We start from the raw sequence: 24704 nt of genomic DNA on the forward strand, positions 1-24704 counted from the left end.
CCTGCCCCTGCCTGCCACCGCTGCCATCAGCTTCTTTGCATCCAGGGCATGCAGGATTGGGGGGGGGGCAAGTCACCGCACGAACTAATTTGCTCTGGGTCCTGCACCCTCCTTGGCGGTGGCAGCAGTAGTAGGAGGCAGGGAAGCAAGGAAGCTGCATCCAGGGCACATGGGATAGAGTTGGGGGCCGGTCCCCACACAAACTGATTTGCCCTGGGCCCCACACCCTCAATCCGAGGAGGGTGCAGGGCCCGGGGCAAATCAGTTCAAGCAGGGACCTGCCCCCACCCCAATCCTGTGCACCCTGGATGCAAAGAAGCTGCCATCAGTGGCAATGGTGGGGAGGGGGTAGTGAGAGGCCAGACGCAAAGCTGCTGGCACTGGCAGTGCAGTCACCACGGCTACTCCGCCCAGCTCTGTGGGGCCCCCCAAAGCATGCGGCCTAGGGCGGTTGCCCTGATTTGCCCCTAACAGGGATGGACCTAGCAGCAGGTGGCAGCACCTGTCTCCTGTCAGCCAGCAGGGGGTTCTGGGGCCCGCCAGCACCGCCGGGAGGGCTGCAGGGGCTGTGCCAAAGTCCTCCCGAGGGTACATGCACCCAGTCTGCCTGCTAGATGAGAGGAGCCGGGGGCAGCACTGATCTTCCCAGGCACTGGGTGCAGGCTGTGCCCAGCACCGGTCTGTCATCTGGCAGGCAGATTGGGGTGCCCGCACCCCTGGGAGGACTCTGGCACAGCCCCTGCAGCCCTCCCAGGGGTGCAAGCAAGCCCCCAATCTGCCTGCCTGCTGCATTTTATGTTTCCCCATAATAACCTATGTGCGAAACATTGAAACAGCAAAACAGTTTCGATGAAATGAAATGGAACAGTGTTTTCGAAATGAAATGAAACTTGAAACGAAACAGTTCTATTGAATCGTCAAAACAGAAGTTGAATCGGAACGGTGCTGTTTTGCACAGCCCTACTGCCTACAGAGTATACCTGACCTCTTCCTTGGTGATTTTCCTACATTCATTATGTTTGATTTTTTTCTGGACACGGCTATGTTACACACTAGAAGACCTTAGCAGTAGATTCATAGATTATAGAGTCGGAAGGGATCCAATAGATCATCATGTTCAACCCTCTGCACCTGGCAGGAAAGAGGATCAAGGTCAGACGACCCTAGCCAGGTGATTGTCAAGCCTCCTCTCCTGGGGCGCTCTGGTAAACAACACATCACCAATTCCCTGCTGACCTCCCCTGATAAATTTATAGGCAGCTGCAAGGTCATCCCTCAGCTGTCTTTTGTAAAGGGTGAAGAGACCCAGATCCCTCAACCTCCCCTCGTAGGGTCTTTCACAGAGGCCACTAATCATGCGAGTGGTCCTCCTCTGGACCCCCTCCAGATTCTCTGTGTCCCTCTTGAAGTGCGGCACCCAAAACTGGACACAGTACTCCAACTGCAACCTGACCAATGCCGCATAGAGGGGGAGCATCACCTCCCTCGATCTGTTGATCATGCATCAGCTAATATACAAGGTGTGATTGGCTTTGTCGATGGCCTCATTACACTGCTGGCTCATGTTGGTCTTGGAGTCAACTATGACTTCAAGATCTCTCTCAGCTTCTGAGCTGCTGAGGAGGTTATCCCCCAACCTATAGGTGTGCTGGGGATTCCTCCTTCCTAGGTGGAGTACCTTACATTTATCTTTGTTGAATTGTATCCTATTTCATTCTGCCCATTGATCTAACCTGTCCAGATCAGCCTGTATCTGCTCCCTGCTCTCCGGTGTGTTAACTTTGCCCCGTAACTTGGTATCATTTGTGAACTTGGAGAGGGTGCTCTCCACATCCTCATCCAAATCACTGATGAAGATATTAAATAATCTTCATTATTTAATGAAGATTAATAACCGGAGCCGCGCGAACAGGCTGCGCAAACAGGCACGCTTCTCTGCCGGCGCGTGAGTTAGCGCGGAGTTCGCACGGGAGGGCGCATGGGAGGGCCCGGACCCTGCCAGAGCGCTCCCCAGGGTAGACAGCCCCAGCCGTAGCCAGCCTGCCAGAGGCATGACACGGATGGGCACACGCCACACCCCGATGGTCTCCTCGGGCACCGCGGCCCCCCCCCCTGGCACCTAAGAGAGGGCAACCCAGACGGAGCCCCTGGTTCCGGGCTCCAAGCAGACGGACCCACCGGCGCTTTTAAGCTGGTAGACCCTCTTGTTCACTGGGACTTGAATCATGTTTTAGATTAATAACCAGTTTTGACACCAACATCATAGATGCAGGAGGATTGGGAAATTGCCTTTGTGTCAGTCTTACTCTTTTGTTGTTCTTTCATCCTCCTGGGAATTATTTTCCACCCACCTTTGATTATCTTTTATCTCTTTCACAACAAGATGCTTCACAGGTGGGGTGTGGAGATGATTTTTTTTGTTCGTCCTTTCAGATCCATGTACATTTTTAAAGATTGCTCACTCTGTATTGTTCGTGCCATTTAAATGTTGAATTTTTAAAAGGTTATGGCAATTCCTGTGTGGGCAACAGTATACACATTTCGGAGGATTTGTTATAACGTAGTACACCAGATCTTTCCTATTCTGATTAGTCCAATTAGTCTTTTAGAGTGTTTTCATGAGACTGGAACTGTACCACTAGAGAGTGCCTCTAGCCAGGCTGAGGCGAGCATAACAATTCATCACGTCTCATCCAGGACCTGTTGTTCCCTTATAGTATGTACAGTAAATGCTCGGTTCTCTTGAAACTTTACCCTTAGCATAACAGTTTCCTTAAGTCTGAGCCAATATTTCATTCCTGCTTTCTGGCACTTCCCCAGGTGATACATACAGTAAATGCTCAGATAGCTTAGATTTATATCTTTGGTAATCAAAGCAACAGGTCAAGTATCAGGTGAATTACTGTAGTTACTAAAGAATCTGTCTCCGCACGACAGCCAGAATTAACACAGAGATTGAGAGAAAGCTAAGCTGTCCTACCCGTATCGTTTATTATTTTTAGCATTTCTAAATAAGCAGCCAACAAGGAAGTGGAGAAATGTAAGCAAAAGCAATAATGAATCAGGACTACGTAAGAGTGCATACATGAAAAATAACTGAGAATTAAGAGTGCTACAAGATTTTTTTAAATTGCATATGGTAATGTAAGGGTTTTTTTAAATGTTCTTTGTTATACCAAGGCAGGGGCAAAGGCAAAAGAGAGGGTAGCAGTGTGTATTCAAAGTTGTGCTGTTTTCCACTCTCTCAAGGACGGCTTTGCTACCCTCCTACACTGGGCAGTGCTACAGTCAGAGTGATGAGTGTCTGTGTTTTCTGCCTGTCAGCAAAGGTGGATCAGGCCTGCATGACCTCAGCAGCTTGCTAGGCCACAGCCAGGAAGGTTTGAATAGCCCCATAGAAAAGTCCAGCGTGACCCACTGCTGACACAGGCAAATCTTTGGGCCTGAACGCAGAGCATCCTGGTTCTCTCTCCGATACAGCTCTGAGCATGGTGGGTTCCTAGCATTACTAAAGAAGATCGCACTTGTTCTTGCACACAAGGTGCAATTCTTTTCCGATGCAGAGTGGAGTGCCACTTGAAGATGAGCCAAGGTACTGTAAAGAGCTGTATCTCTCCCTCATCTGTCTTGCTTCCTTTTTGGGAATGTCACGAATGAATACCCTAAAAGAATTCAGCTTTGTTCTTCCAACCAGCTGTTGCTCAGCTGGAATACTGCAATTGTGAAATCTGCCCTGGAAAATGTGTATTTGTTTTGCTCTGCTTTGTTTTGTCATCTGCCGAAGTAGGAATGCTCCTTTTCATTCTGTGATGGTTGAAAAGAGGGGCTTGGTGTTGGTGTTATATAGCATAATTAGGAATTATCTATATATGTAATGCTGCCTAAGAACTAATTCAGCAAGACCTCTGTTTCCAGAACGCCTATGAGAAGTACACGAATATACAGAATTGAGCTATAAGGTGGAAAACCCTTCCAGATGGGGACTTGTATTTTTTAATATGTAAAGCATTTAGTGACTTTTGAGTGCTATATAAATACCAAATAGCACAGAAAAGATACAAATGGCACGCAACCGACTGTCAGTGCAGCAAATTAAGCTTCTGTTTATAGCAGGAGTGTAAATATAGGGTTAACGGTTAATTCATTTAATGATGAATGTGACACCACTGTGTTATCCTGTAAGAACGTGAATAGAGATTTGCAGCAGACAACATGCTGTGAGCCCAAAAGAATAGGAAACTACTGCCTGCTTTTTTTAAAACTATTGCAAAATGTGGACACAATACTTGGACATAATAGACTGTGTCTGACAACATTTGTACAGTATGTAGCGGAGTGAGCCCCACTCAGCTTCCTATAGTTATCCATATATAGTGACTAAAATTGCAGACACTGAATTAACTCTGAATAACATATGAGCTGGAGTGACAGCCTTCATGTGGTTCTAGAAGGATGAGAATAAGATAGATGGCTGTTTGTGTAGATGTACTAAACTGCAAATCCAGGGGTCCATAGAGTATGGAAAATATGCCAAAAGCTGGGTTGTCCCTTCCATCCCACAGACCCCATTGATTTCCTGCAGGGCAGGAATCCCCCCTTGCAGAGCAGCTTGCAAGATCAGGGTAAATCCATTTCTAGTAACAGACTTTCTCACGCACCCTACCCACTACATTCACGTTTCTCCACTTAGCCCACCTTGGCATCCTTCTGAACCCTGTTATTTTTCAAAACTATTTGGAGAATAGAGAGTGAGTTCTGAATGCCAGCAAGCAACTCTGCCTCTACTGAACCAAGCGGAGAAAGCAGTTGCACTTGAATTTCCCAATTGCCAATTCTCCTTTTTCCTTTCTAACACCAGAATGGAAAGAGCTTTTAGCAAAACTCTCTCTCTAACTTTAGCGGCTGCTCCAGTACCATATAAGGAGACGGGCCATTTCCAAGATCCAAAATATTGAGGGTTTCAGGAGGTTGAGAAAATGGCGAGTTCATATTTATACAGAAACAAGTGGTATGTCAATCCAAATCACAGAACCCGTGCAAAATGCACTCTCTGACAGGAACGCCGCTAAGCAGCGGCGTTCAGCGCCTCGTTTTTAGGCAATCGTCAGGTAAAGCTCCATCTAGAATAGATTGAACTAAAGCAAGATGACAGGAACTGGGAACCCCCAAATCCGAAAGAAATAGCTTTAGGGATGAAAAAGGAGAGTGTGTAAATAGCAAAAGTAGAGGTACCACATTTTGGAGCCAATTGCTTTAGAGAATAAGTGTGTTTTTAAAAACGGATTAAAATAGATTTCTGCAATGGAGGAGCAGGGAGTGCACAAACATTTTTATTTTTGCTCTCAAGCAAATCCCGGGACGTCATTCTCCCCCTGTACTCGGCCTTAGTGAGGCCGCAGCTGGAGTACTGTGTCCAGTTTTGGGCTCCACAATTCAAAAAGGATGTGGAGAAGCTTGAGAGAGTCCAGAGAAGAGCCACGCGCATGATCAGAGGTCAGGGAAGCAGACCCTACGATGACAGGCTGAGAGCCCTGGGGCTCTTTAGCCTGGAAAAGCGCAGGCTCAGGGGTGATCTGATGGCCACCTACAAGTTTATCAGGGGTGACCACCAGCATCTGGGGGAACGTTTGTTCACCAGAGCGCCCCAAGGGATGACGAGGTTGAATGGTCACAAACTACTTCAAGATCGTTTCAGGCTGGACATAAGGAAGAACTTCTTTACTGTCCGAGCCCCCAAGGTCTGGAACAGCCTGCCACCGGAGGTGGTTCAAGCGCCTTCATTGAACACCTTCAAGATGAAACTGGATGCTTATCTTGCTGGGATCCTATGACCCCAGCTGACTTCCTGCCCTTTGGGCAGGGGGCTGGACTCGATGATCTTCCGAGGTCCCTTCCAGCCCTGATGTCTATGAAATCTATGAAATAACATTGGTCCAAGGACCAAACCCTGCAGGACCCCACTGCCCACCTCCTTCCATTCCGAGAATGACCCGTCCACCACCACTCTCTGAGTGGTCCCTAAGCCAGTTAGCCACCCACCTGACTGTGTAGGCATCCACTCCACAGCCCGTTAGCTTCCCTATGAGAATAGGATGCAAAACTGTGTCAAAGGCCTTCCTAAAATCCAGGTAGATGACATCGTCCTCCGCTCCTGTGTCAAGGCAGTGTGCAACCTGGTCATAAAAGGCTATAAGGTTTGTCAGGCAGGATCTACCTGTGACGAACCCGTGCTGGTTTCCTTTCAGCATTGTTTCCCCTGCTGGGCCTTCACAAATGTGCTCTTTGATGATTTTTTCCAGTATTTTCCCAGGGATAGAGGTAAGACTGACTGGCCTAAAGTTACCCGGCTCATCCTTTCTCCCCTTCTTAAAAATGGGCACCATGTAGGCCATTTTCCAGTCCTCAGGGACCTGGCCAGAGCACCATGAGTGCTCAAATAGCCGTGTCAGTGGCTCAGCTATGGCACTGGCCAATTCCTTCAGCACCCGTGGATGGAGGTCATCCTGGCCAGCTGACTTGTACCCATCCAGCCCTTCCAAGTGCTCTTTAACTAATTCAGCACTAACCTTTGGTGGTCTGGTACCTTTTGGACACCTGTCTATGCTCAAGGGGAGGGAATTATCTTGGCCAGTACTCAGGAATACTGAAGCAAAGAACTCATTGAAGAGCTCTGCCTTTTTCTCTGCATCAACCGCCAACTGACCTGATTTGTTCTGCAGGGGCCCTATGTTACTCTGTGCTTTCCTTTTGCTCGCTATGTATCTGTAGAAGGACTTTTTATTGTCCTTAATTGTTGAAGCCACCTAAGCTCCAGTCCTGCCTTGGTCTGCCTGACTCCCTACAATAGCGTGCCAGGGTGGTGTCTGCCTCCTTGGTGGCTGCCCCCTGCTTCCACTGCCTCTTCTCTTCAGTGAAGTGTGGGGCCGACTGCCATCCTTAGCCTCCGGGACACCCGGCATGTCCAGCACACTGCGATGGGGCCTTGGGGCACCAGCTTTCTGCCCCAAGCCCTAGCTGCGGCTCCCTCTCTGCTGCAGGGCTAGCGGCACGGCTGACTGCCGCTGCCTTCTCCCAGGGCCTTCGAGGCTCTTCAGAGGGGTCTTTCTGCTCCCTCTGCTGGGTCAGCTTACCCCAGCTCTTCTTAGGCCTCCTGTGCCATTCCCCGGAGTCACTGTCAGCAGCTCCCCCCATGCCAGTTCAGCTGCTGCTTTTATCCCCTCCAGCAGTCCCTCCCTGGCTTGCAAACCGGCCAACCAGGGCTCAGGGTGGCGGGCTCCCAACCCCGGCCATCCCCCTTCCATGCAAATGAGGGGATTGAAAACCCCTTCTTTCGATTGGCTTCTCCTTTTCCACAGGGCAGGGCTCCCCTGCTCCACCCTTGGGGTCGCTCCGAGATCACCGGCACTGTTTCTAGCCCAGGGTAAGTATCTCGGGCCAATCTGGTGAGCCCACATTGGCAGTCTGTTACATGAACAGAAATCCTTACCTGACGTATCCCTACAGGATAAGTGAAAGCAGTTCAGCCTTATTGCTATACAATAGCTGTGAGGAGTATAGTAGCTGAGACAGTGGTGACATGTACAAGGATAGAACCAGATAAAACCATATTTTATATATCAACCACTATGCAAAAGGGTAGCCTGATCCTTCCAAGCCTCTACCTTTACAGCAATACTTAAGTCACATTCCTCCTCCTAGGTAGCAGCCAGATAACGGTTGCTGAATCAGTGATTTATTACAGTTGCAAAGTCTGAATCAGGATTTTAACACAAAAAAAATCAACTTGAGCCACTGAATCCAGTCCCCTGCTACCTTGTACCATATGTAGCCCCTTTCAAAATGTACCCAGTCAATCCTAAAAGGTGTTACAACTTAAGATAAATCTTAAAACATGAGCCTTTCTGGAAGGCTCACTCCTTGGCAGGTCAGCAGCTTTCTTCAAGCTTCCATGCTGTATTTATTCCAGCCAGTTAACATCCATCAGTCTTTTGCCAACATTGTTCTTTAAGCTTAAATAGCTCTTTTTCTCCCTGGTGAAAGAAAGAGATAAAAGATCCAACACATCGGTCTCACACATGAGTGGATCTAGGATTTTGTAAAGGGGTATGGGATCAGTGATTAATGCTGCAGGGGTGGCTGCACCCTCCACCTCCCCACCAGGGTGTGCAGGACACACCATGAGAGCAACAGCTGCAGATTATTTTAAAGTCTATTTTGAAGTCCCTGAATCAGGTAAGAATCTTTCTCCCCCTCTGCAACTCCTTCCTTTCCCTCTGTGTTGAGAGGCACTGTACCTCCCGTCCCATTCCCTCCCTACCCCACAACCACTGCCACTGTCCCTGGCTGACCTTGGGCATGGGGGAGCTCAAGAGTTGCTCTTGCCCTCCAGCTGGGCTGCACAGAGAGACAGGCTTAGCCAGGGATAGCAGTAGTGGCAGCAGCAGTGGGTGGGCAGGTCCCTGGTCCCCTCCCATGAGCCTGCTCTCAGGCTGGCAGAGGCAGCACTGGAGGGAGCTTGGGGGAGCTACAGATACCCCAAAATTTGCCTTAGCCCCCCTGTAGCTACCCCTCCCAGCATCTCCCCTGCCCAAGCCCCCCCGCCTCCTCCCCAGATCCCAATGCCCATCTCATGCAGTTGAGCCCACACCACTCCCATTCACAGCCCACAGAGGTGCAGTGCTCCTAGCCTGGCCCAGCCCATGGGGCCTGTGTCCTGCCTTTGTCTGCACAGCACTCCCAATTTTCTGTCTAGCCCACCTGAGCCCCGCCACTGGGAAGAGGCTGATGCCACCCCTTCAGGCTGGTGAAACATCTGGGGGAAATGGACAAGGGGGGGAACCCACCCACCAGTACTGCTGTCCCTGGTTGAGCCCAGCTCCCTGTGAAGCTTGGTTGGGACAGGGCAGGAGTGGCTCTGAGCTCCCTTTGTCCCCGAGTCAGTCAGTGATGGTGAGAACAGCAGCAGTAATAGGCAGGGGAGAGGAGAGTGGAAGGGGAGGGGAGAGGAGGGAATGCGACTTGAAGCATGGAGAGGAAGGGAGATGAGGAATTCTTACTTGCTTCAGAAACTTAAATTAGGCATGTGCGAAGCAGCAAGTATTCAATTCAGCTTTGGATTTGGCCGATTCAGAAGGACAGTGATTCAATTTGGTTATTCAAATCACTGTCCCGATTTGATTTGGCCGATTCAGATTCAGAGATTCAGCCACCAAATCAGGCCAAATCTCCTCTGAATCAAACAGGCGGCAGCAGTGTTGGTGGCAGGGGCATGGCAGCAGCGATCATGGCCCCACCCCTGGCCTGCTGCCCAAGTGCCCCTGTGGCTGCCCCGCCTGGCCCCAGCATCCTGGCACTTAAAAAAATAAATAAATTTTAAAAAGCAAAGCTCCACACTCACCAGCTGCAGCAGCTGGGGGCTCATGGCAGAGCCCCCCTGCACTGCACAGGGGGGGCTCCCCTTCGCCTGGCACCCATGCAGCAGCTTCTCCCTTCTCCTGGCACCCATGCAGCAGCTGTCGCATCAGGTGGGTGCAGCATGGCTCAGCAGAGTGCCGTGAGGCTCTGCATGCTGTCTGGGAGCTGGGGCCATGTGGGCTGAGTACTGTGGGTGGCTGCTGGAGCTGCCCCAGCTCTGGGATAATGTGTGGCGCCCTGCCGAGCTGTGCTGCACCCGCATGACGCAACAGCTGCCACGTGGGTGCCAGGCACGGGGTGGGGGAGCAATCCTCACTGCCCCCGCTGTGTAGGGGGGCTCTTCCATGAGCCCCCAGAGGCTCCGATCGCTGCTGCTGCAGCTGGTGAGTGCAGGGCTTTTGTTTGTTTGTTGTTGTTTTTTTAAAATGCTGGGACACCAGGGCCAGGCAGGGCAGCTATGAGGAGGAGGCTGGGGGAGTGGGCAAGGGTGGGTCCAGGTCGGGGGGCACTCGGGAGAGCTGGGAGAGCTGGTGGGGAATGAGGCCAGGCCACAGCCCCCCCACGATCCCCTCCCCCCTCCTCTAGCCTGCCCACCCCCTACTCAATGGCATGGAGCCCAGGTCCAGCTCCCTGCAGTGGCAAGTGGGGACCACCCAAATCTCCAAATCGATTCAGAGGCTTCTGATTTAATTGGACCTTTTAATGGGTCTCCTGAATCGATTTGGATTTGGAGATTCAGCCCCCAAATCGGGCCAAATCTCCTCCAAATTGAATTGGCTACCAAAGCTTCACGCAGCCCTACTTAAAATGCCCCCAGCTGCTGCTCCTGCAGTGTGGTCCAAAAGGTGGGTGCCTCCACACCAGCTCTGGATCCACTCTGGTATTACATGGCTTGGGCGGATTAACACCAAATGGATGAACTGAGCTTAATGTGTCTTATTATTGGTACCTCCTTTGATTCCATTATAAAAAGTTCCTGTATCTTCTTTACTTCAAATTACAGTGATTTTGTTCCAAAAGCATCATTAATACAGTGAAGATAACTGTTGTAACAGTCCCCATGTGGGACAGTCTGTGAAGGTGAAGTCATATGAACTGAGTGCACCTGAAACTCAGTGGGGGCTTCTAAGGATCCAGGGACTCCCATCCTCACCAGTTAGATTCACAACCCAAAATGTCTTCCTAAGAGGAGTTTATTGAGTACCTGTTAACTGTTCCATTCAAAAGTGTTTGAACCCAATGCTTGTGAAAAATTGTGTGTTGTATGTCCTGTCTCTAATAGGTGTAAATCCTTACTGGATAGGGGAAATTGACTGTCCAATGGCCAAGAAAGCAGCAGCATACAGAGACAGACAGCCCCATTCTCTTTACTGTAACCAGAAATCACTCTCTCAACAGCTAGACTGTTCGGCAGGAAGAGCTCCGGTAAGTTCAACAGGAAATCACATATCAGAAGGGCTAAATTCACTAGACTCAGTAAGAACACACCAAAGAATATTTGCATTTGGGTTTCCTGCAAGAACTTTCTCACTTTGACGGCCACATCATTGAGGCAGGAACAGCAATACAAAGAATCTGCATCTCTGTGCTACTTCAGCCATGCCACCTCTGCCTGTCAGCCCTTTCCCCATCCCAACTCCATACCTGCACAAAGCCATGAAAATGACTGTGTGCAAAACAAGGCCAGGATAGGAGGAGAGGCTACAGGACAGCATGGCAGCTTCCTGGCCGCTTCTCTAGGAAACCCCTGCCCCTCCACTTGCCCTATGCAGGGTTTTGTAGTTACACATGGATCCACAGAGGCCCCTTCTTCATTTCACCCTGAACACATGTGAATGTGTATGAAGTTAGCAGAGAGTGCACTAGCACAACCAGCCCTCAACCAGGGGATTAGCTCTGGGTATGGACAAATGTACCTCTTAGTCACTTGGAAAGGGGAGGGGAGCTGTTTCTCTGGAACCCACATCAGCTATTACGATCTGTCTGTGTGATCCTATAGTGTTAGTGAAAAGTGGAATAATGCTAACTTTGGCCTTGAAGAAAGACGGGTTAAAGTTGTACTGTGTTTTTCCTACACTTGCATCACTACAGCATCATGGAGATGTAACATTGGCATCATAACAGTTTACACTGGCATCCTCTGATATCAATTGCTACATCTGTCTACATCCTCTCTGGTATGGCTAATCTGTCCTGCTGGCCACACCTAAGCATGGAGCTTCTGCTAAAGGAAGTGCCCCTCCTAAGTGAGATAAATTTCAGTCTTGGTGAATCAACTACGTGTGAGTTTATACCTTTCTCTTAGTACATCCTTCAGATCCCTAACAGGGATATAGTCCCTCATCTGAGGGGTAAATAATCCACCCCACTGATAGACACATACGTATCAGAGCATATTTGTGGCCTGGCACAGACATCTCCTGGATCCTCACATTCGTAGCTCTGTACTGAGTGAATGTTCATGTAATGCTCAAGGCTTATTTCCTGACATACGAAAAAGCTGATTTCTTGGCTGGGATCCCAAGCACTAGATTGCCCCACACCTGTTAGTTTCATTTTATTGCATAAACAAATTTGTAGAAAATCCAAACTTGCTCAGTTTCATTGGTAATGCATCTGGCCCTGCTGAACTTTATGTAAATTTAGCCTAGGGTAATAACTCAACTGTGTGCTTAAATTAGCTTCGCAATATCCACTCTATAATGTTCAAACAGGGGGGACTTCATTATGTGTATCACTATAGACTCTTATTAAAATTCATCGTGTCTCATGTGGTGAAGGAAGTGGTCTGTCTGTAAATAGTTATCAGCTTCTCACCATTTATATTCAACAAAAAGTAAGTCCTACTTCTTACATTAATCAAGGGGGAGAATTCTACGCTGTTATTTAACAACAGTACATAGCACTTTAAATCTTCAATGCACTTGTAGAGGCATTGACTAATAGTATACCATCAAAGGCGCTATATTATTGGTTTCTATAATTTTCACCATTTTATGAACAGCAAAACTGAAACACCGAAAACTTGTGACATGTCTGCATATACAGAAATAACCAGCAACAAATATAGGATTAGGAATAAGAATTTAACATTCTCAATGCAGTCTTCAGACAATCCCTGTCATGACCCTAATGTCCAAAAGCACAAATGCCTTGGCAAAAATGTGCATTTAAAGTAATCCACACCACTAATATTTGTAGGGCATAGACTCTCATCTGACACCAAGTAAATAAAGAGTACAGTTTGTTCCATTTATATGCATATCAGATTATTGCTTAATTCACTTAACTACATATCACACTAGCCCTAATTTTGTCCTATTGCTTACATTTTATGAAACACCAGCTACCCCCTTTTGGTTAAATGCACAAGCTCTTTATTATGCACAGGAATTCTTCAGCCTACTTTGCTGAATTCTTCTACTTTGAAATATAATTGAGTAATTATGGAAATTGAGGGAGAGCTGTCAATTCCAAGCCTTCTAAAGTGCTGTGAGAAACAAGGGTGTGTATAGAAGTTGCTTTTTTTTGCCATTTAAAGCACTTTATTGCCATGACTTAACAGAAGTGCAGAGATTTACAGCACTTTAAAATGGATACAGAGCTGTAAATTAATCCTTGTTAAATGAGGTATTGAATTTGAAGCACTGTATTTTACAGCACTTTAGCAACCTACAGTGTTTTAAATAACTTCTGTATGCTGGTCAAATTTCTGACCAGTAGAGAAGCCCCAGGAGGCTGCAAAGCACCCCCTGCCTCCGAGCCTGGAAAGTGCGAGGAGGCTGAGAGGCCCCCTCCACCAAACACTGTCGTGTTTAAGAGCACTGCAACTTTATAGTGCTATAAAAGTGCTCTAAATTACAGCACTGTAAAACATGCACAGAGCACTTCTGTACCCATCCCAGCAAGGAAACAAGTCTTGAAAAAGTATGAGCTTCTTTAGGCTATAGCCTACTTGTCAGCTGCTATAGATGGACTTGCAGAGAGCAGGAGGACGAAATAGAAAGGAATCAAGTCATTTAAATATTGTCTCACCCTGCCTTCTGCATAACTTCAGACTAACAGGACTAACTACCTCTCTCAAAGTCTTAATGAGTTGCAAAATATTTTGCACAGGCTGTTCCCCGGGATTGTTTACCCTCTGCACAAGTAAGGGCAGACTCACAGGAAGTGCATGGTCTTAAGGCCTTGCACCTGACTGGAGCACACTGTACATTACAAATCTAACACAGAATTGTAATTGCTGAGTATATAAACAATTGTAGCAATGTTATCCTGTTGTAACCATGATGATCCAGAGAGCATGTAAGATGCAGATTTATTTGGTAATATCTTTCTTGTTGGGAGAGAGGTTAGATATGTTTTTCAGGCCCAAAATGCTCAGACCCGATGTAGGGTGTTTTGTGCCCCCATGATTGTCTTTTACAACAGGTTTACCAACTTTATAATTGGTCTAATAAAATATATTACTCATATAATTTTAGTGGGCTTAGAATAGCATATAGGCACATCCTCGGGGTTTAGTCTTAGTATCCTATGCATTTGAAAAACTGCTGAAGTACTGGCTCCGGATTCAGACAATTCTGCTCAAATCCACTGGTGCCTGGCTAAACAAGCTCTCTGACTCATTTAGAAATTTACTTCCACCACTTAAAATCCTGTGCTTCGTGCTTGTGGGAATGTCATAGTTCTATTAAGACTGCATTCTTTCTGTGCAGCATTCAGAAATCATGACCCATATTGTCACCCTGGGGATTTTCACACATTGTCACATTTCAATTAAAACCCCTGCTCAATAGAAACACTTCCTTGAAAAGTGAATAGAACAATAGACATGTAAAAATGATTACTTTACTAATATTATATTTAAAATAATCAAATATAAGGAGAGAAGATTGAAACAGGATTATAGGACTGGATGAGGTCTCCACTGGGACACTGAATTCAGTCCCCAAACCAGTCATGTGTGTTCATCTGCTATGTACGAGAATGCCTGGAACTCCATTCAAACCATTGTTTTCTGTTTGCAGCCTGTTTCAAGACCTTCTAGATCACTCAGCAGTGCTCAGTTAATGCATGCATCTTGCAGTTCCCAAGCATCTGTAATCTCAAACATTGTGTTGATGAAAGGCCAAGGGAAGGTGAGATGCTTCTATGTACCATGTAATCAGTACCATGATTAAAATGTTCACTGTTTTGTCAGGAATAAACTTCACTATCAAATGGGCAGGGAAGCTGGTAATAGGATATCAAGCCTTTGGGTTACCAGTTCAAATCCATCTATAGGCAGGAGTGAGCAAGAAGTCATCACCATCTATTGGCTCTCTGGTAGTCATCTGAGACCTGTAAGTGGTAGTCACAGTTAGTTGCTATTGAATATATCCAAATCATGTAACTGATATTCCTTGACACCCTTCTTGGCAGTTTTAACAGAGAGGACAAGGCCTGAATGGGCACTTCTACACATGCTCCAAGGTGGGAGTAGGGGGTGCTTTAATTAGAACGGCTCTGAGAACTGCTCTAAAGTTCATTCAATGAGCTTCAGTTAAAGGCCCCCCGCCGCCCTTTTGAAGCATGGAGACACTGATACACAAGACATGGAGGCTGTCTGGAGCACAGTATTTACGACGCTCCAGCAGACTTGACTAATTGAGTCTGCTCTGACATGCTGTAATTACATCTACAGGCACCCAATAAGCTTATCACTTCTATAGCTGTTTCTTTCATGTCAGGGCTGAATGGTGGACTATCCTATCCATGCCACATCAGACCTGTGGGTGAATAACAGCTTTTATACAGCTCCTTTCCTAAGCCTCAACACAACAAAACTAACAGTTTGGTTGTATCCTCTTACCTGTTGAGCGCAGACTGCAAGGTGCCAGCTGCCCTCAACTAGCTTGAGCAGGGACTCAGCATCTGGCAAGATTAGAGTCTTGTTTTCTGCTCTGGTCTGATTTTGAAGGGGAAAGAAGTTTGATCATCCATCAAATCACATACAGGCAAATAAGACTTCATTTATAAATACAGAGTATCACAGAAAATAGGACTGGAAGAGACCTCAGGAGGTCATATGCTAGTTTGAACCCCTATCGAAGGCAGAATCATTACTGCCTAAACCATCTCATCCAAGTGAGAGAGAAAATAGTTGCACTTCCATATAAAAATGGGAAGGGGGTATGCTGTCCCTTTCTGGCTGCATATTTGCATAGCGCATGCAATTAGTTTTCACTGACTTTCATTTGCAACCTGGGATGCATAAATTGAGAATATGGAAGCTAAAAGCTTAAACATGGACTTTTAGGCTTGTAAATGCCTTAATAAAGATCAAACATTTCTAAATAACAGTCTTGATGACAGATCTGACTGAGAATCATTCTGTGAAGTGCAATAAAATACAAAAATATTATTTATGACCTGGGTTATGGTAGCACTCAAGAGTCCTAGTTATGGATCTGGCCTTAGTACAATTTCAGAACATTCCTCATAAGTTAATAGGAATAAAATAATGCCACAACATGCTCAGATCATTCTTGTATCAAAAGCATTTCAAGAAGTGGTGGGGAGGGGGGAAACTGAGGTGAAAAGAGGTTTCTTCACTTACTCAAGATCCCATGTTGCATCAATGGCAAAGTGGGTAATAGAGTGTAGACATAAGGAGTGTAAATGTGTGCTAACCATTGTGCCTGATTTTGTTAGAATATTTTAAAACTTCCAGTGCATTTACAGAATCAGATCGATTTGTTTTATTTTACATATTTTTAATGTATGGACACATGTTCACTATATCATTCTGACAATTTATATTGCCCACATAATGTTGTACCACAGAAAACAAACCAAGATGTGAAATAAGTATGGACGCTGTCTCTCTCCTCTGCAAATTAGGGTCTGGGTTTCAGCATTGTCGGAGGGAAGGACAGTATTTATGGACCTATAGGCATCTACGTTAAGACTATCTTTCCAGGTGGAGCTGCTGCTGCTGATGGGAGGTTACAAGAAGGTGAGAAGTTACTAAAACATCTCTGGAACGATTTTTCAGGATGTTTAAAATATTTTAGTAAATATGTAAAACAGACCTTTAAAATACATAGCAAAGAAGAATCACATGGCTTGAGGGGCTGGTGACATAAGGTGAAAACTCCAGCTCAAGTATTTTGTGAACGACGAGGTGATTTCATTCCATTCCAACGTGGCAAATGTCCACAATTTGAGGAAAGGGACTTGATGCCAGAAAGCTTGGCTAACATTCCCCCCACCTATACGGTTAATCCAATAAAAGATATCACCAAAAACACCCTTGTTTCTTGCGTATTTCCTAGACCATCACAGCTACAACACCACTCCAACCCTATCACAGCCTAATTGGCATGGTATGTATGGTTGCACTCAGAAGGGAGGCTAGCATGTTCTTTCTGGGCATTTATAAACAGAGCTGATGACAGAGAAATCAAATATTTTTGCTATTTTTATACCATCTTTTCAGCATAATTTCAATGCTTTTGCAATGCTCTGCCTATTCATTACTCTGTAAGATGTAATAATCTAAGCTTCTCCAGCAGCTGCAAAGAGTCCTACCCTAATCAACTGTGGGCAAATTGAGTTCTCTTATTTGTAAAAAGGTACAGCACACCATATTTATTATAGCAGCAGTATACTACTACTAATGGGCCTTATCTGGATCCATTAAAATCAGGGAGATTTTAACCTCTAAATGGTATTTTTTCATCTGCATGCATTACTGCCTTTGCCTCAAGGCAAGACTGTTTTGGGATCATTTGTCTCTCAATTAGTAATGCAATTTTATTTTTGCTTTTCAAAACAGGTGATGAAATTCTGGAACTGAATGGAGAATCGATGTATGGATTAACGCATTATGATGCTTTACAAAAGTTCAAGGTTATGCCTTCTCTTCCCAGCATAATTTCTGTCTTTGCACATGTGTGGGAGAACTCACCCATTCATTTTTTTTTGTTTGTTTCTAGCAGGCAAAAAAGGGTCTTCTCACACTTACAGTCAGGACAAGCCTCAGCACACCTCATTCTGCTTCTAGCTATCAGTCGTCCCAATTATGCCGGTCACTGAGTGCTAGCACATGCATAACCAAAGAAAACAGCTCCTTCAGTTCAGAAGGTACAACGTTCTCATTAATGACCACAAAACCCAATGACAGGGTCATAATGGAAGTTACCCTCAACAAAGGTAAGTGGTAAAATAAAGTGCATGCTCACAACCAAGTTGCTGAGTCACAAACTGGTGACTTAGTTAGTTTCTGCCTGTCTCTTCTCACTTTATCCTAATTCCTCATCTATTTTTAGAGATTTTCTTTTTTTATATGCCCCATTTAGAACTCAGTTCCTGAAAAGGATGGCAGCAATCCATCAAAGGTTGGCATCTGCCTACTGTATTTCCACAAGCTCCAATCAATCTTTTTTTCATGTGGCTTGATCACTAAACTTATTCTGAACAAGGAATTCAGAGCCCCATCTTCTCCCCTAATTAAGCGCATTGCCCATTCTCATTCTTAATTATTTAAACTTTATAATTCAACTAATTTATGACTTAGTAACACATAGAAACGTGTGCATATAAAACATGCATTTCTTTTGTCTCTTCCCGCAGCTGCTTTGCTTTTCTATTTATAAACAATAATCACAGGTGTTAGCAGAATGACTTAGGGCATAGACAGATGTAACATTTGTTCTGTTCCAAGCACCTATTAAATGCCCCAAAGGTGAGGGACCAGACATTATCAGCCAATAAAGTTCACCTTATTCACATATTCTGCCTCAAAACTGATCCCAGATGAAGCAGGAAGAACTTGGGAAGCCCATCACTATGATACACTTTACATTATACTTGCACTCTTCTTTATACTGTAGAACAAGGGCATCGAGATAAAGACCACAAACAAAGATGCCATGACACAAGCGTATGACTCACCTATGAGGCGGTAGCAGTTCTAAGAGACAAATGGCTGCTCCCTGCAAAGGGGATGAGTGCTTAAAAATCTCAAGCTGCATGAAACAGCGAAAGAGAGAGGAAGTGTTGAGCCATGCACAAACACCATATCTCAATTCTTCTCTCTCCTTCTGTTGTTCTTTCCCCCTGTACAGGGATTTGGGATACAGTATATATGAATGAGATTTTTGCAAAAGAAAGCTGTATTGTGCTGTATCTGTGATATGCTACCAATGAATTATGAACCAAATGTTGAAACCAGTGAAACTTTATTTATGTATCTGCCACTTAACAAATAAAAAAAATCTTCATTTGCATGCGTGAAATACATAAATACACATGGCTTAGTTTTGCACTAGCAAGCTTTGTGATATAGTGTAGAACCAGTGTTCTCCAGTTGATCTGATGTGCACATTTTAAACACATTTCATAATCTATTTCATAACAAATCTTAACAAATTATTTCAGAGCCTGGGGTTGGCCTAGGAATTGGCTTGTGCAACATCCCTTACTTCCAGTGTATTTCGGGGATATTTATCCATACGCTCTCACCAGGGTCCGTGGCTCATATGGATGGGAGACTCAGGTATGCCAACTGCATGTTCCATCAAAAAACTTTTTAGACTTACCTGACAGATCAGCCTGGCCCTTTCAGATGGAGCTCTTGGGCATGTCCCAATGATGCACTGCAAATTGCATGTGGCGCATGCGCACCTTTGACCCCCGTGTCAAAAAAACCCACCACTGAAAAAAAGTGTTGCGGCGCATATGGCAGCAGCATGTGCTGCCAGAAAGAGAGCCTATCTGGCAGCCAAAGCCATACACCCTTTCTGGTGGTGCATGCTACTGCCATCTGCACCATACTGCTTTTTTTCAGTGGTGGATTTTTTTGCTCTGACCAGGCTTCAAGCAGCCAGTTTGGTGCTGCTGTTGCCTTGGGAGGCCCCCAGAACCCCAGGTAAGGGTGCTGGCCCCAACCTCCACTCCTCTATCCGGATCACTTTGCCACGTGCTGGACCGTGTGTGCAGGGGCTTGCTCAGGGACAAATAGCAGCCTCACAAATATGCGCAGCTGCTATTTGTCCCATGAGAAACACATGCCCCTGCAAGTGCATTCTTGTCAGGACAGGACCTTGTCTTTGCATGCTGGTGGGTCAGTGCTTGGAACACAGGCGTAAGATTAAGCTGTCAGGAAACAGGACAGTAAGGCATCCAAATGAGAATGGAGAATTAAGAGAACAAAACTAAGAGTGACTAAATATTAACAGCATCTGTCCTGGTGCCAAATGCTGTGCTTTCAAAATTGAAGCTATCAAAGGGGTTCATGGAGGTCACCTTTCCAGCAGCATCCGTGGTTACTTCATTCCCTCTCTTCTAAAAAGCATTACTAGTTGATCTGTATAGGCACAACCCATACCCAACTCCTCTATTTCCATCTGTTCCACTGTCCTTGTGCAAACCCTGCACAATCTCCATGTTGCACAACTCCCAGAATTCTATTTCCTATGGCACAACGCGAATCATTTAGCTGGAGTGATGCGTACTAGGGCTGTGTGAAACAGTACCTTTTTGTTTCAACTTCCGTTTTGCAGATTCGACAGGACAGTGTTTTGTTTAATTTCAAAAGCACTATTCTGTTTCATTCCATCGAAACTGTTTCGCTGTTTCGACACCGTTTCAACATTTCGCCCATAGACTATAATGGGGAAGCATGAAACTGCCTATAACTTTGTCATTTCCTGCATGATTCAGATGAAACATGCAGGGATGGTAGCCCCTTCTGAGAGCATGAAGCCTGCCAAGTTTCAAGGAGATAGGTATAGAGGTTTCTGAGAAATTGCACCTCAAACTGTTCAAAGCAAAACTCGTGACTTGCCAGCAGCGGCAGCCTCCTGTCATCCGACCCATAGATCTGGTGGCCTGCACCCCTGGGATGGATGCAGGGCTGTGCCGGACTCCACCCAGGGGTGTGGGACCTCAATCTGTGTGCCAGATGAGAGGAGGCTGCTGCTGACACCTGAGACCGCTTTACCCAGTGCTGAGCACCAGCAAATAACCCGCCACCACTGCTAGCTTGGGCCCTGTGCCAGCTCCAGGCTCATCTGTTGGGGCTGAGCTGTGGCAGCAGCAGCTGGGCAGAAGCTGCTGCTGGGCACAGAGGAAAGTGTCTCCTCTGCTTGCCCAGGCTGGGCAGTGTTTGGTGCAGCCGCCAACTGGAGCTTGCTCTGCACTAGGCTGCAGTGTGGCTGCTTCGTCACCACCTCTGTGCTGCGCTGGCGCTGGCCTTGGGGCACGGGCCCCATGGTGCAGGCAGGGACCAGCATGCAGCCCCGACCCTGCACACCCTGTGCTCATCTATGGGGAATGAGCTGGTGCTCAGCATGGGGGAAAAGTGGCTCCCTCCCTCCCTGTAGCCCAGCCGCTCACTGGGCAGCACAGAGATGATGGTGAAGCAGCCCCACCACAGCCTAGCGTGGCGTGGGCTCTGGTCAGCAGCCACACCAAACACTGCCTGGCAGCGGCAAGCGGCGGGGCCACTTTCATTCGTGCCCAGCAGCAGCATCTGCCCAGCTGCTGCTGCTACGCCTCAGCCCCAATGGGTGAGCTTGGAGTCGGCACGGGGCCCAGGCTAGCAGCGGTGGCGGGTTATGAGCTGGTGCTCAGCGTGGGGAAAAGTGGCTGCTCCCCGTCCCCATGGCTGGCACCTCATGCTGCAGCCGCTCAGAGCCCGGCCGGGGCTGCCTGTGCCTGCTCTCTGGTGATGCAGCGGAGAGGCAGGGCACCACGGGGCACCGGCTATGGGGAGTGACTGCACACGGGGCGCCGGCTATGGGGAGCGGGAGTGGCCACTTTTTCCCCTGCACTGAGCAACAGCTCATTCCCCACCACTGCTGCTCACTCCAGCTTGTGGGGCACGCAGGGTTGGGGTTGTGCACTGTTCCCTACCTGTACTGCAGGGCTCAGGCAGGGGCATCGGGAGTGAGCAGGCACCCAGCACTTGTCCCAGGTGGCAGCACCAGCCTCCTGTCATCCGACATGCAGATTGGGGGCTTGCCCACACCCCCAGGGGGGCTGTGGGGCTGTGCCAGACTCCTCCCAGGTGCGGGCTCCCGATCTGTGTGCCAGATGACAGGAGGCTTCTGCTGCTGCCTGGGGCCAGCAGCAGCACCAATCTTCCTGGCCCTGGGCACAGGCTGTGCCCAGCGCTGGTCCTAGGCGGCAGCAGCAGCTTCCTGTCATCTGGCATGCAGATCAGCGGCCCACACACCCAGGAGGAGTATGGGAAAAGCCCCGCAGCCCTCCTAGGGGTGCGGGCCTCTGGTCTGCATGCCGGATGACAGGAGGCTACTGCTGCTGGCGGGGACCAGTGCGGAAGCCAAGTAAACCCAGCTTCGAAACTCAAAACATTTCACAACTTTCAAAACATTTTGAGTGCTCTTGTTTCATTTTGAAGCTGTTTTGAAGGCTTTTTTTTCATTTAGATTTGACTGTTTTGAGCTTGAAAGGCATTGAAACGGCTTCAAAATGAAACATCTGGTGACATTTTGCACAGCCCTAAAGCTTACTGGGATTTACCAGGTAAGCTCTGTGACCTTCGGCTTCCGCTGGAACTGCAAGAGTTAGAGTTGGGCAGAAAGCACAAATTTCAACAAACCTTTTTTTGATTGAATGTCTATTATTTTACACCTAAACGTCACCACTGCTTTTCAGTGAATGTTAGTAACTCTTATCACCAATGTGTCAGTTTGGGATGGAAGGCAGGGCAGAAAAAGTATGAGATATTCGCACAAGGGGCAATGTTTCATTTCTTTATGAAAGCCTTAGAGAGCCAAACTGTAGACAAAGATTGATGGCAGAAACCAGTCTCTAAAAGTGTATTTGTAACAAGTTATTTTCCTATATTGAGTGTAAAGGCCAGGTACTATATTGTTCCTTCTGACTTTTAAATGCAATGCAGCTTTAAACACGCAACAAGTGAAATGTCACACTGGTGACAGGAAGGAAGATGTGGGTGAAAACAGCAGACGACTGTGAAAAACAGTTTTGTGCATCGTTCCTGTCATTTCTTTAGAATACAAAACGCACATTGCTCCAAGTACAGGGACCTCCTATTCATGCAGAATGCAACAATGGAGCATATGTCCAATTCCTTTCTATTTTCTGACTGGGGTCCTGATGAGATGCACTAATTTAATCTTGGTTGTGCTGGAACTCAGCCATGTGAATGTCCATCTTGTGTAGTAAAAGTCACAGTGAGACCATATGTTAGAAAAACCAATGTAGTTTGTTACCATCCTCTCATTGGATTTTTCATCCCTTTATAGGTGTGGAGATGAAATCCTAGAAATTAATGAAGCAGCTGTCCAAAACATGACACTTAATGAAGTTTATGCTGTTCTAAGCCACTGCAGTCCTGGTGCTGTACAGATTATTATTAGCAGACACCCAGATCCACAGGTAGCATTCTACATTTTTCTGCTTTTGAATACAGCAAATATTGCAGAACAATGGCTGGTATTGGTAGAAAAACTACAAATAACCCTGGCAATTATTAACAAGAGAAGGTAACATATACTGGTGCCCTTCCATGCACTAACACTGCAAGTACTGAGGACAGAACAAGGTGCAAACCTGCGATATTAAAATTTGTAATCATGTGCTGGTTTGTGTAGAGACATTTTAGATGAGAGCCACTGGACAGAAAGTCTCACAGAAAAGTGAATAAATATGGTACAGGAATCTTCATAGTTTGGTGGTGTTCGAGTGATGTTATAGCCATGATAGTCTAGGAATCATATGAGGGGCAAGGATTTTAGTGAGTGAAGTCTTTTATTGGAACAACTACATGGTTGGGATAAAATCAGACAAGCTTTTGAATAGAAGGGCACTTGTACACGACACAGGGCTTTAATTCTCCTTAAAGTGAAGCGATGTTTTTAAAAAAACACCACTTCACTTTAGGGAGAATTAAACCCCCATGTTGTGTACACACCTGATCCTTACCTGCCTCTCTGGTGGCGGAGAGGGGAGAGCAAGCTGCTGGTGGACCAAGTGGTCCGTGAGCTGGGGGGTGGTGCTTCCCTCTGTGGCAGCAATGGTGCCCCCCAGGAGGCACCATCCCACAGGTACCTGGCTCGGGCAGTTCTGGGGGGCACCGCAGCCTCAGAGGGAAGCATCAGGCCCCTATGCACCTCAGACAGTCAGGCAGGATCTGGGTGGGCAGAAGATCAGGATCACTGCTTTTTTTTCCCCCCTTCAGTGGAGCCTGCCTTCCTGGGCTGCTGCCAAGCTGCCTGCAGGGGCTGCCTGCACAGCCGTCAAGCTGCACGAGGCCTGTTGTTTCCCTCTGCAGCTCGGAGGTACTTTAGTTTGCTGCATCCCAAAGTCATTTAAGGTGCATTGCACCGCCAAACACAATTAACCGCAGCACAATTAACGCAGTGCAAAAGGGCACTTCAGCCACTTTAAAGTGTCATGTATAAATGCCCAAAGGTATCAAATCAAACTACTGGTTTGTTTTTTTTTAACGATATGGTGGGAAAATAGGCTTAAATTCATGTGTTTCACATTCAGTTCCTGGTATACATTTCCTCTTTCCCAGTTCTTGGTCTTAAAATGGAAGTTTCATCTGAATGAGCTTCAGATATTTTTATTTTCTAAAAAGCAAATATTGTACACTACTAAAAACTTATTTCTGTATGCAATACAAGGAAGGCATTCAAAAGCTTTTCTAACTTTATCCTAACTATGCAGTTGGTCCAATAAAAGGTATCACCACAAAAATACTTTCCTCTGTAGTACAGAAACAAAATTTTAGGATTGTGCAATATTTGTTTTAAAAAAAATAAAAATATCTGAAACTCATTCAAACGAAACTTCCCATTTAGGACAAGGAACTGGAAAAGAGTAAATGTATACCAGGAACAGAATATGAACTTGAATAGCACTGATTAAAGCCACTTTACCCACTATACAGTTAAAAATAAAGAGTTTGATTTGACTGGCTTTTATCTAGCCAATTATTACCATTAGATTAATATGGAAGAGAAAAATAGTAGTGCCGTACGAAGCTTCGGGTGGTGATATGATTCAGAGGAGATCTGGCTTGATTCAGTGGCCGAATCTCTGAATCCAAATCAAATTGGGGACCAATTAAAAGGTCCTAATCAATTCAAACCTCTCCAAATCTTCGGAAAAGATTTGGAGAGCTTTGATGATTCAGACAGTCCCCGGTGACTACAGCAGGGAGCTACAGTCAGACTGAGCGGGTAAGTACTAGGGGTGGGGGGGAGGAGACCATGGGGGGATCCCTGCCAGCCCCCCGACCCCCC

At 46.5% G+C, this 24704-nt stretch overlaps 1 protein-coding gene across 1 annotated transcript in view; it reads left to right on the forward strand.

Annotated features, from left to right (window-relative positions):
* The window catches only part of IL16 (interleukin 16), an 88099-nt gene that overhangs the window by 46548 nt on the left and 16847 nt on the right, over nt 1-24704 (forward strand). Inside the window, exons 8-14 of the mRNA XM_025194412.1 lie at nt 10697-10839; nt 14445-14555; nt 16300-16414; nt 17237-17310; nt 17397-17613; nt 18841-18958; nt 22698-22830. Coding sequence (XP_025050197.1) covers nt 10697-10839; nt 14445-14555; nt 16300-16414; nt 17237-17310; nt 17397-17613; nt 18841-18958; nt 22698-22830 — 911 coding nt within the window. The remainder of the gene's footprint in view (nt 1-10696; nt 10840-14444; nt 14556-16299; nt 16415-17236; nt 17311-17396; nt 17614-18840; nt 18959-22697; nt 22831-24704) is intronic.

The sequence above is a fragment of the Alligator sinensis genome, unplaced genomic scaffold (genome assembly GCF_000455745.1).
Source record: "Alligator sinensis unplaced genomic scaffold, ASM45574v1 scaffold459_1, whole genome shotgun sequence".
In the NCBI taxonomy this organism is placed as follows: Eukaryota; Metazoa; Chordata; order Crocodylia; family Alligatoridae; genus Alligator; species Alligator sinensis.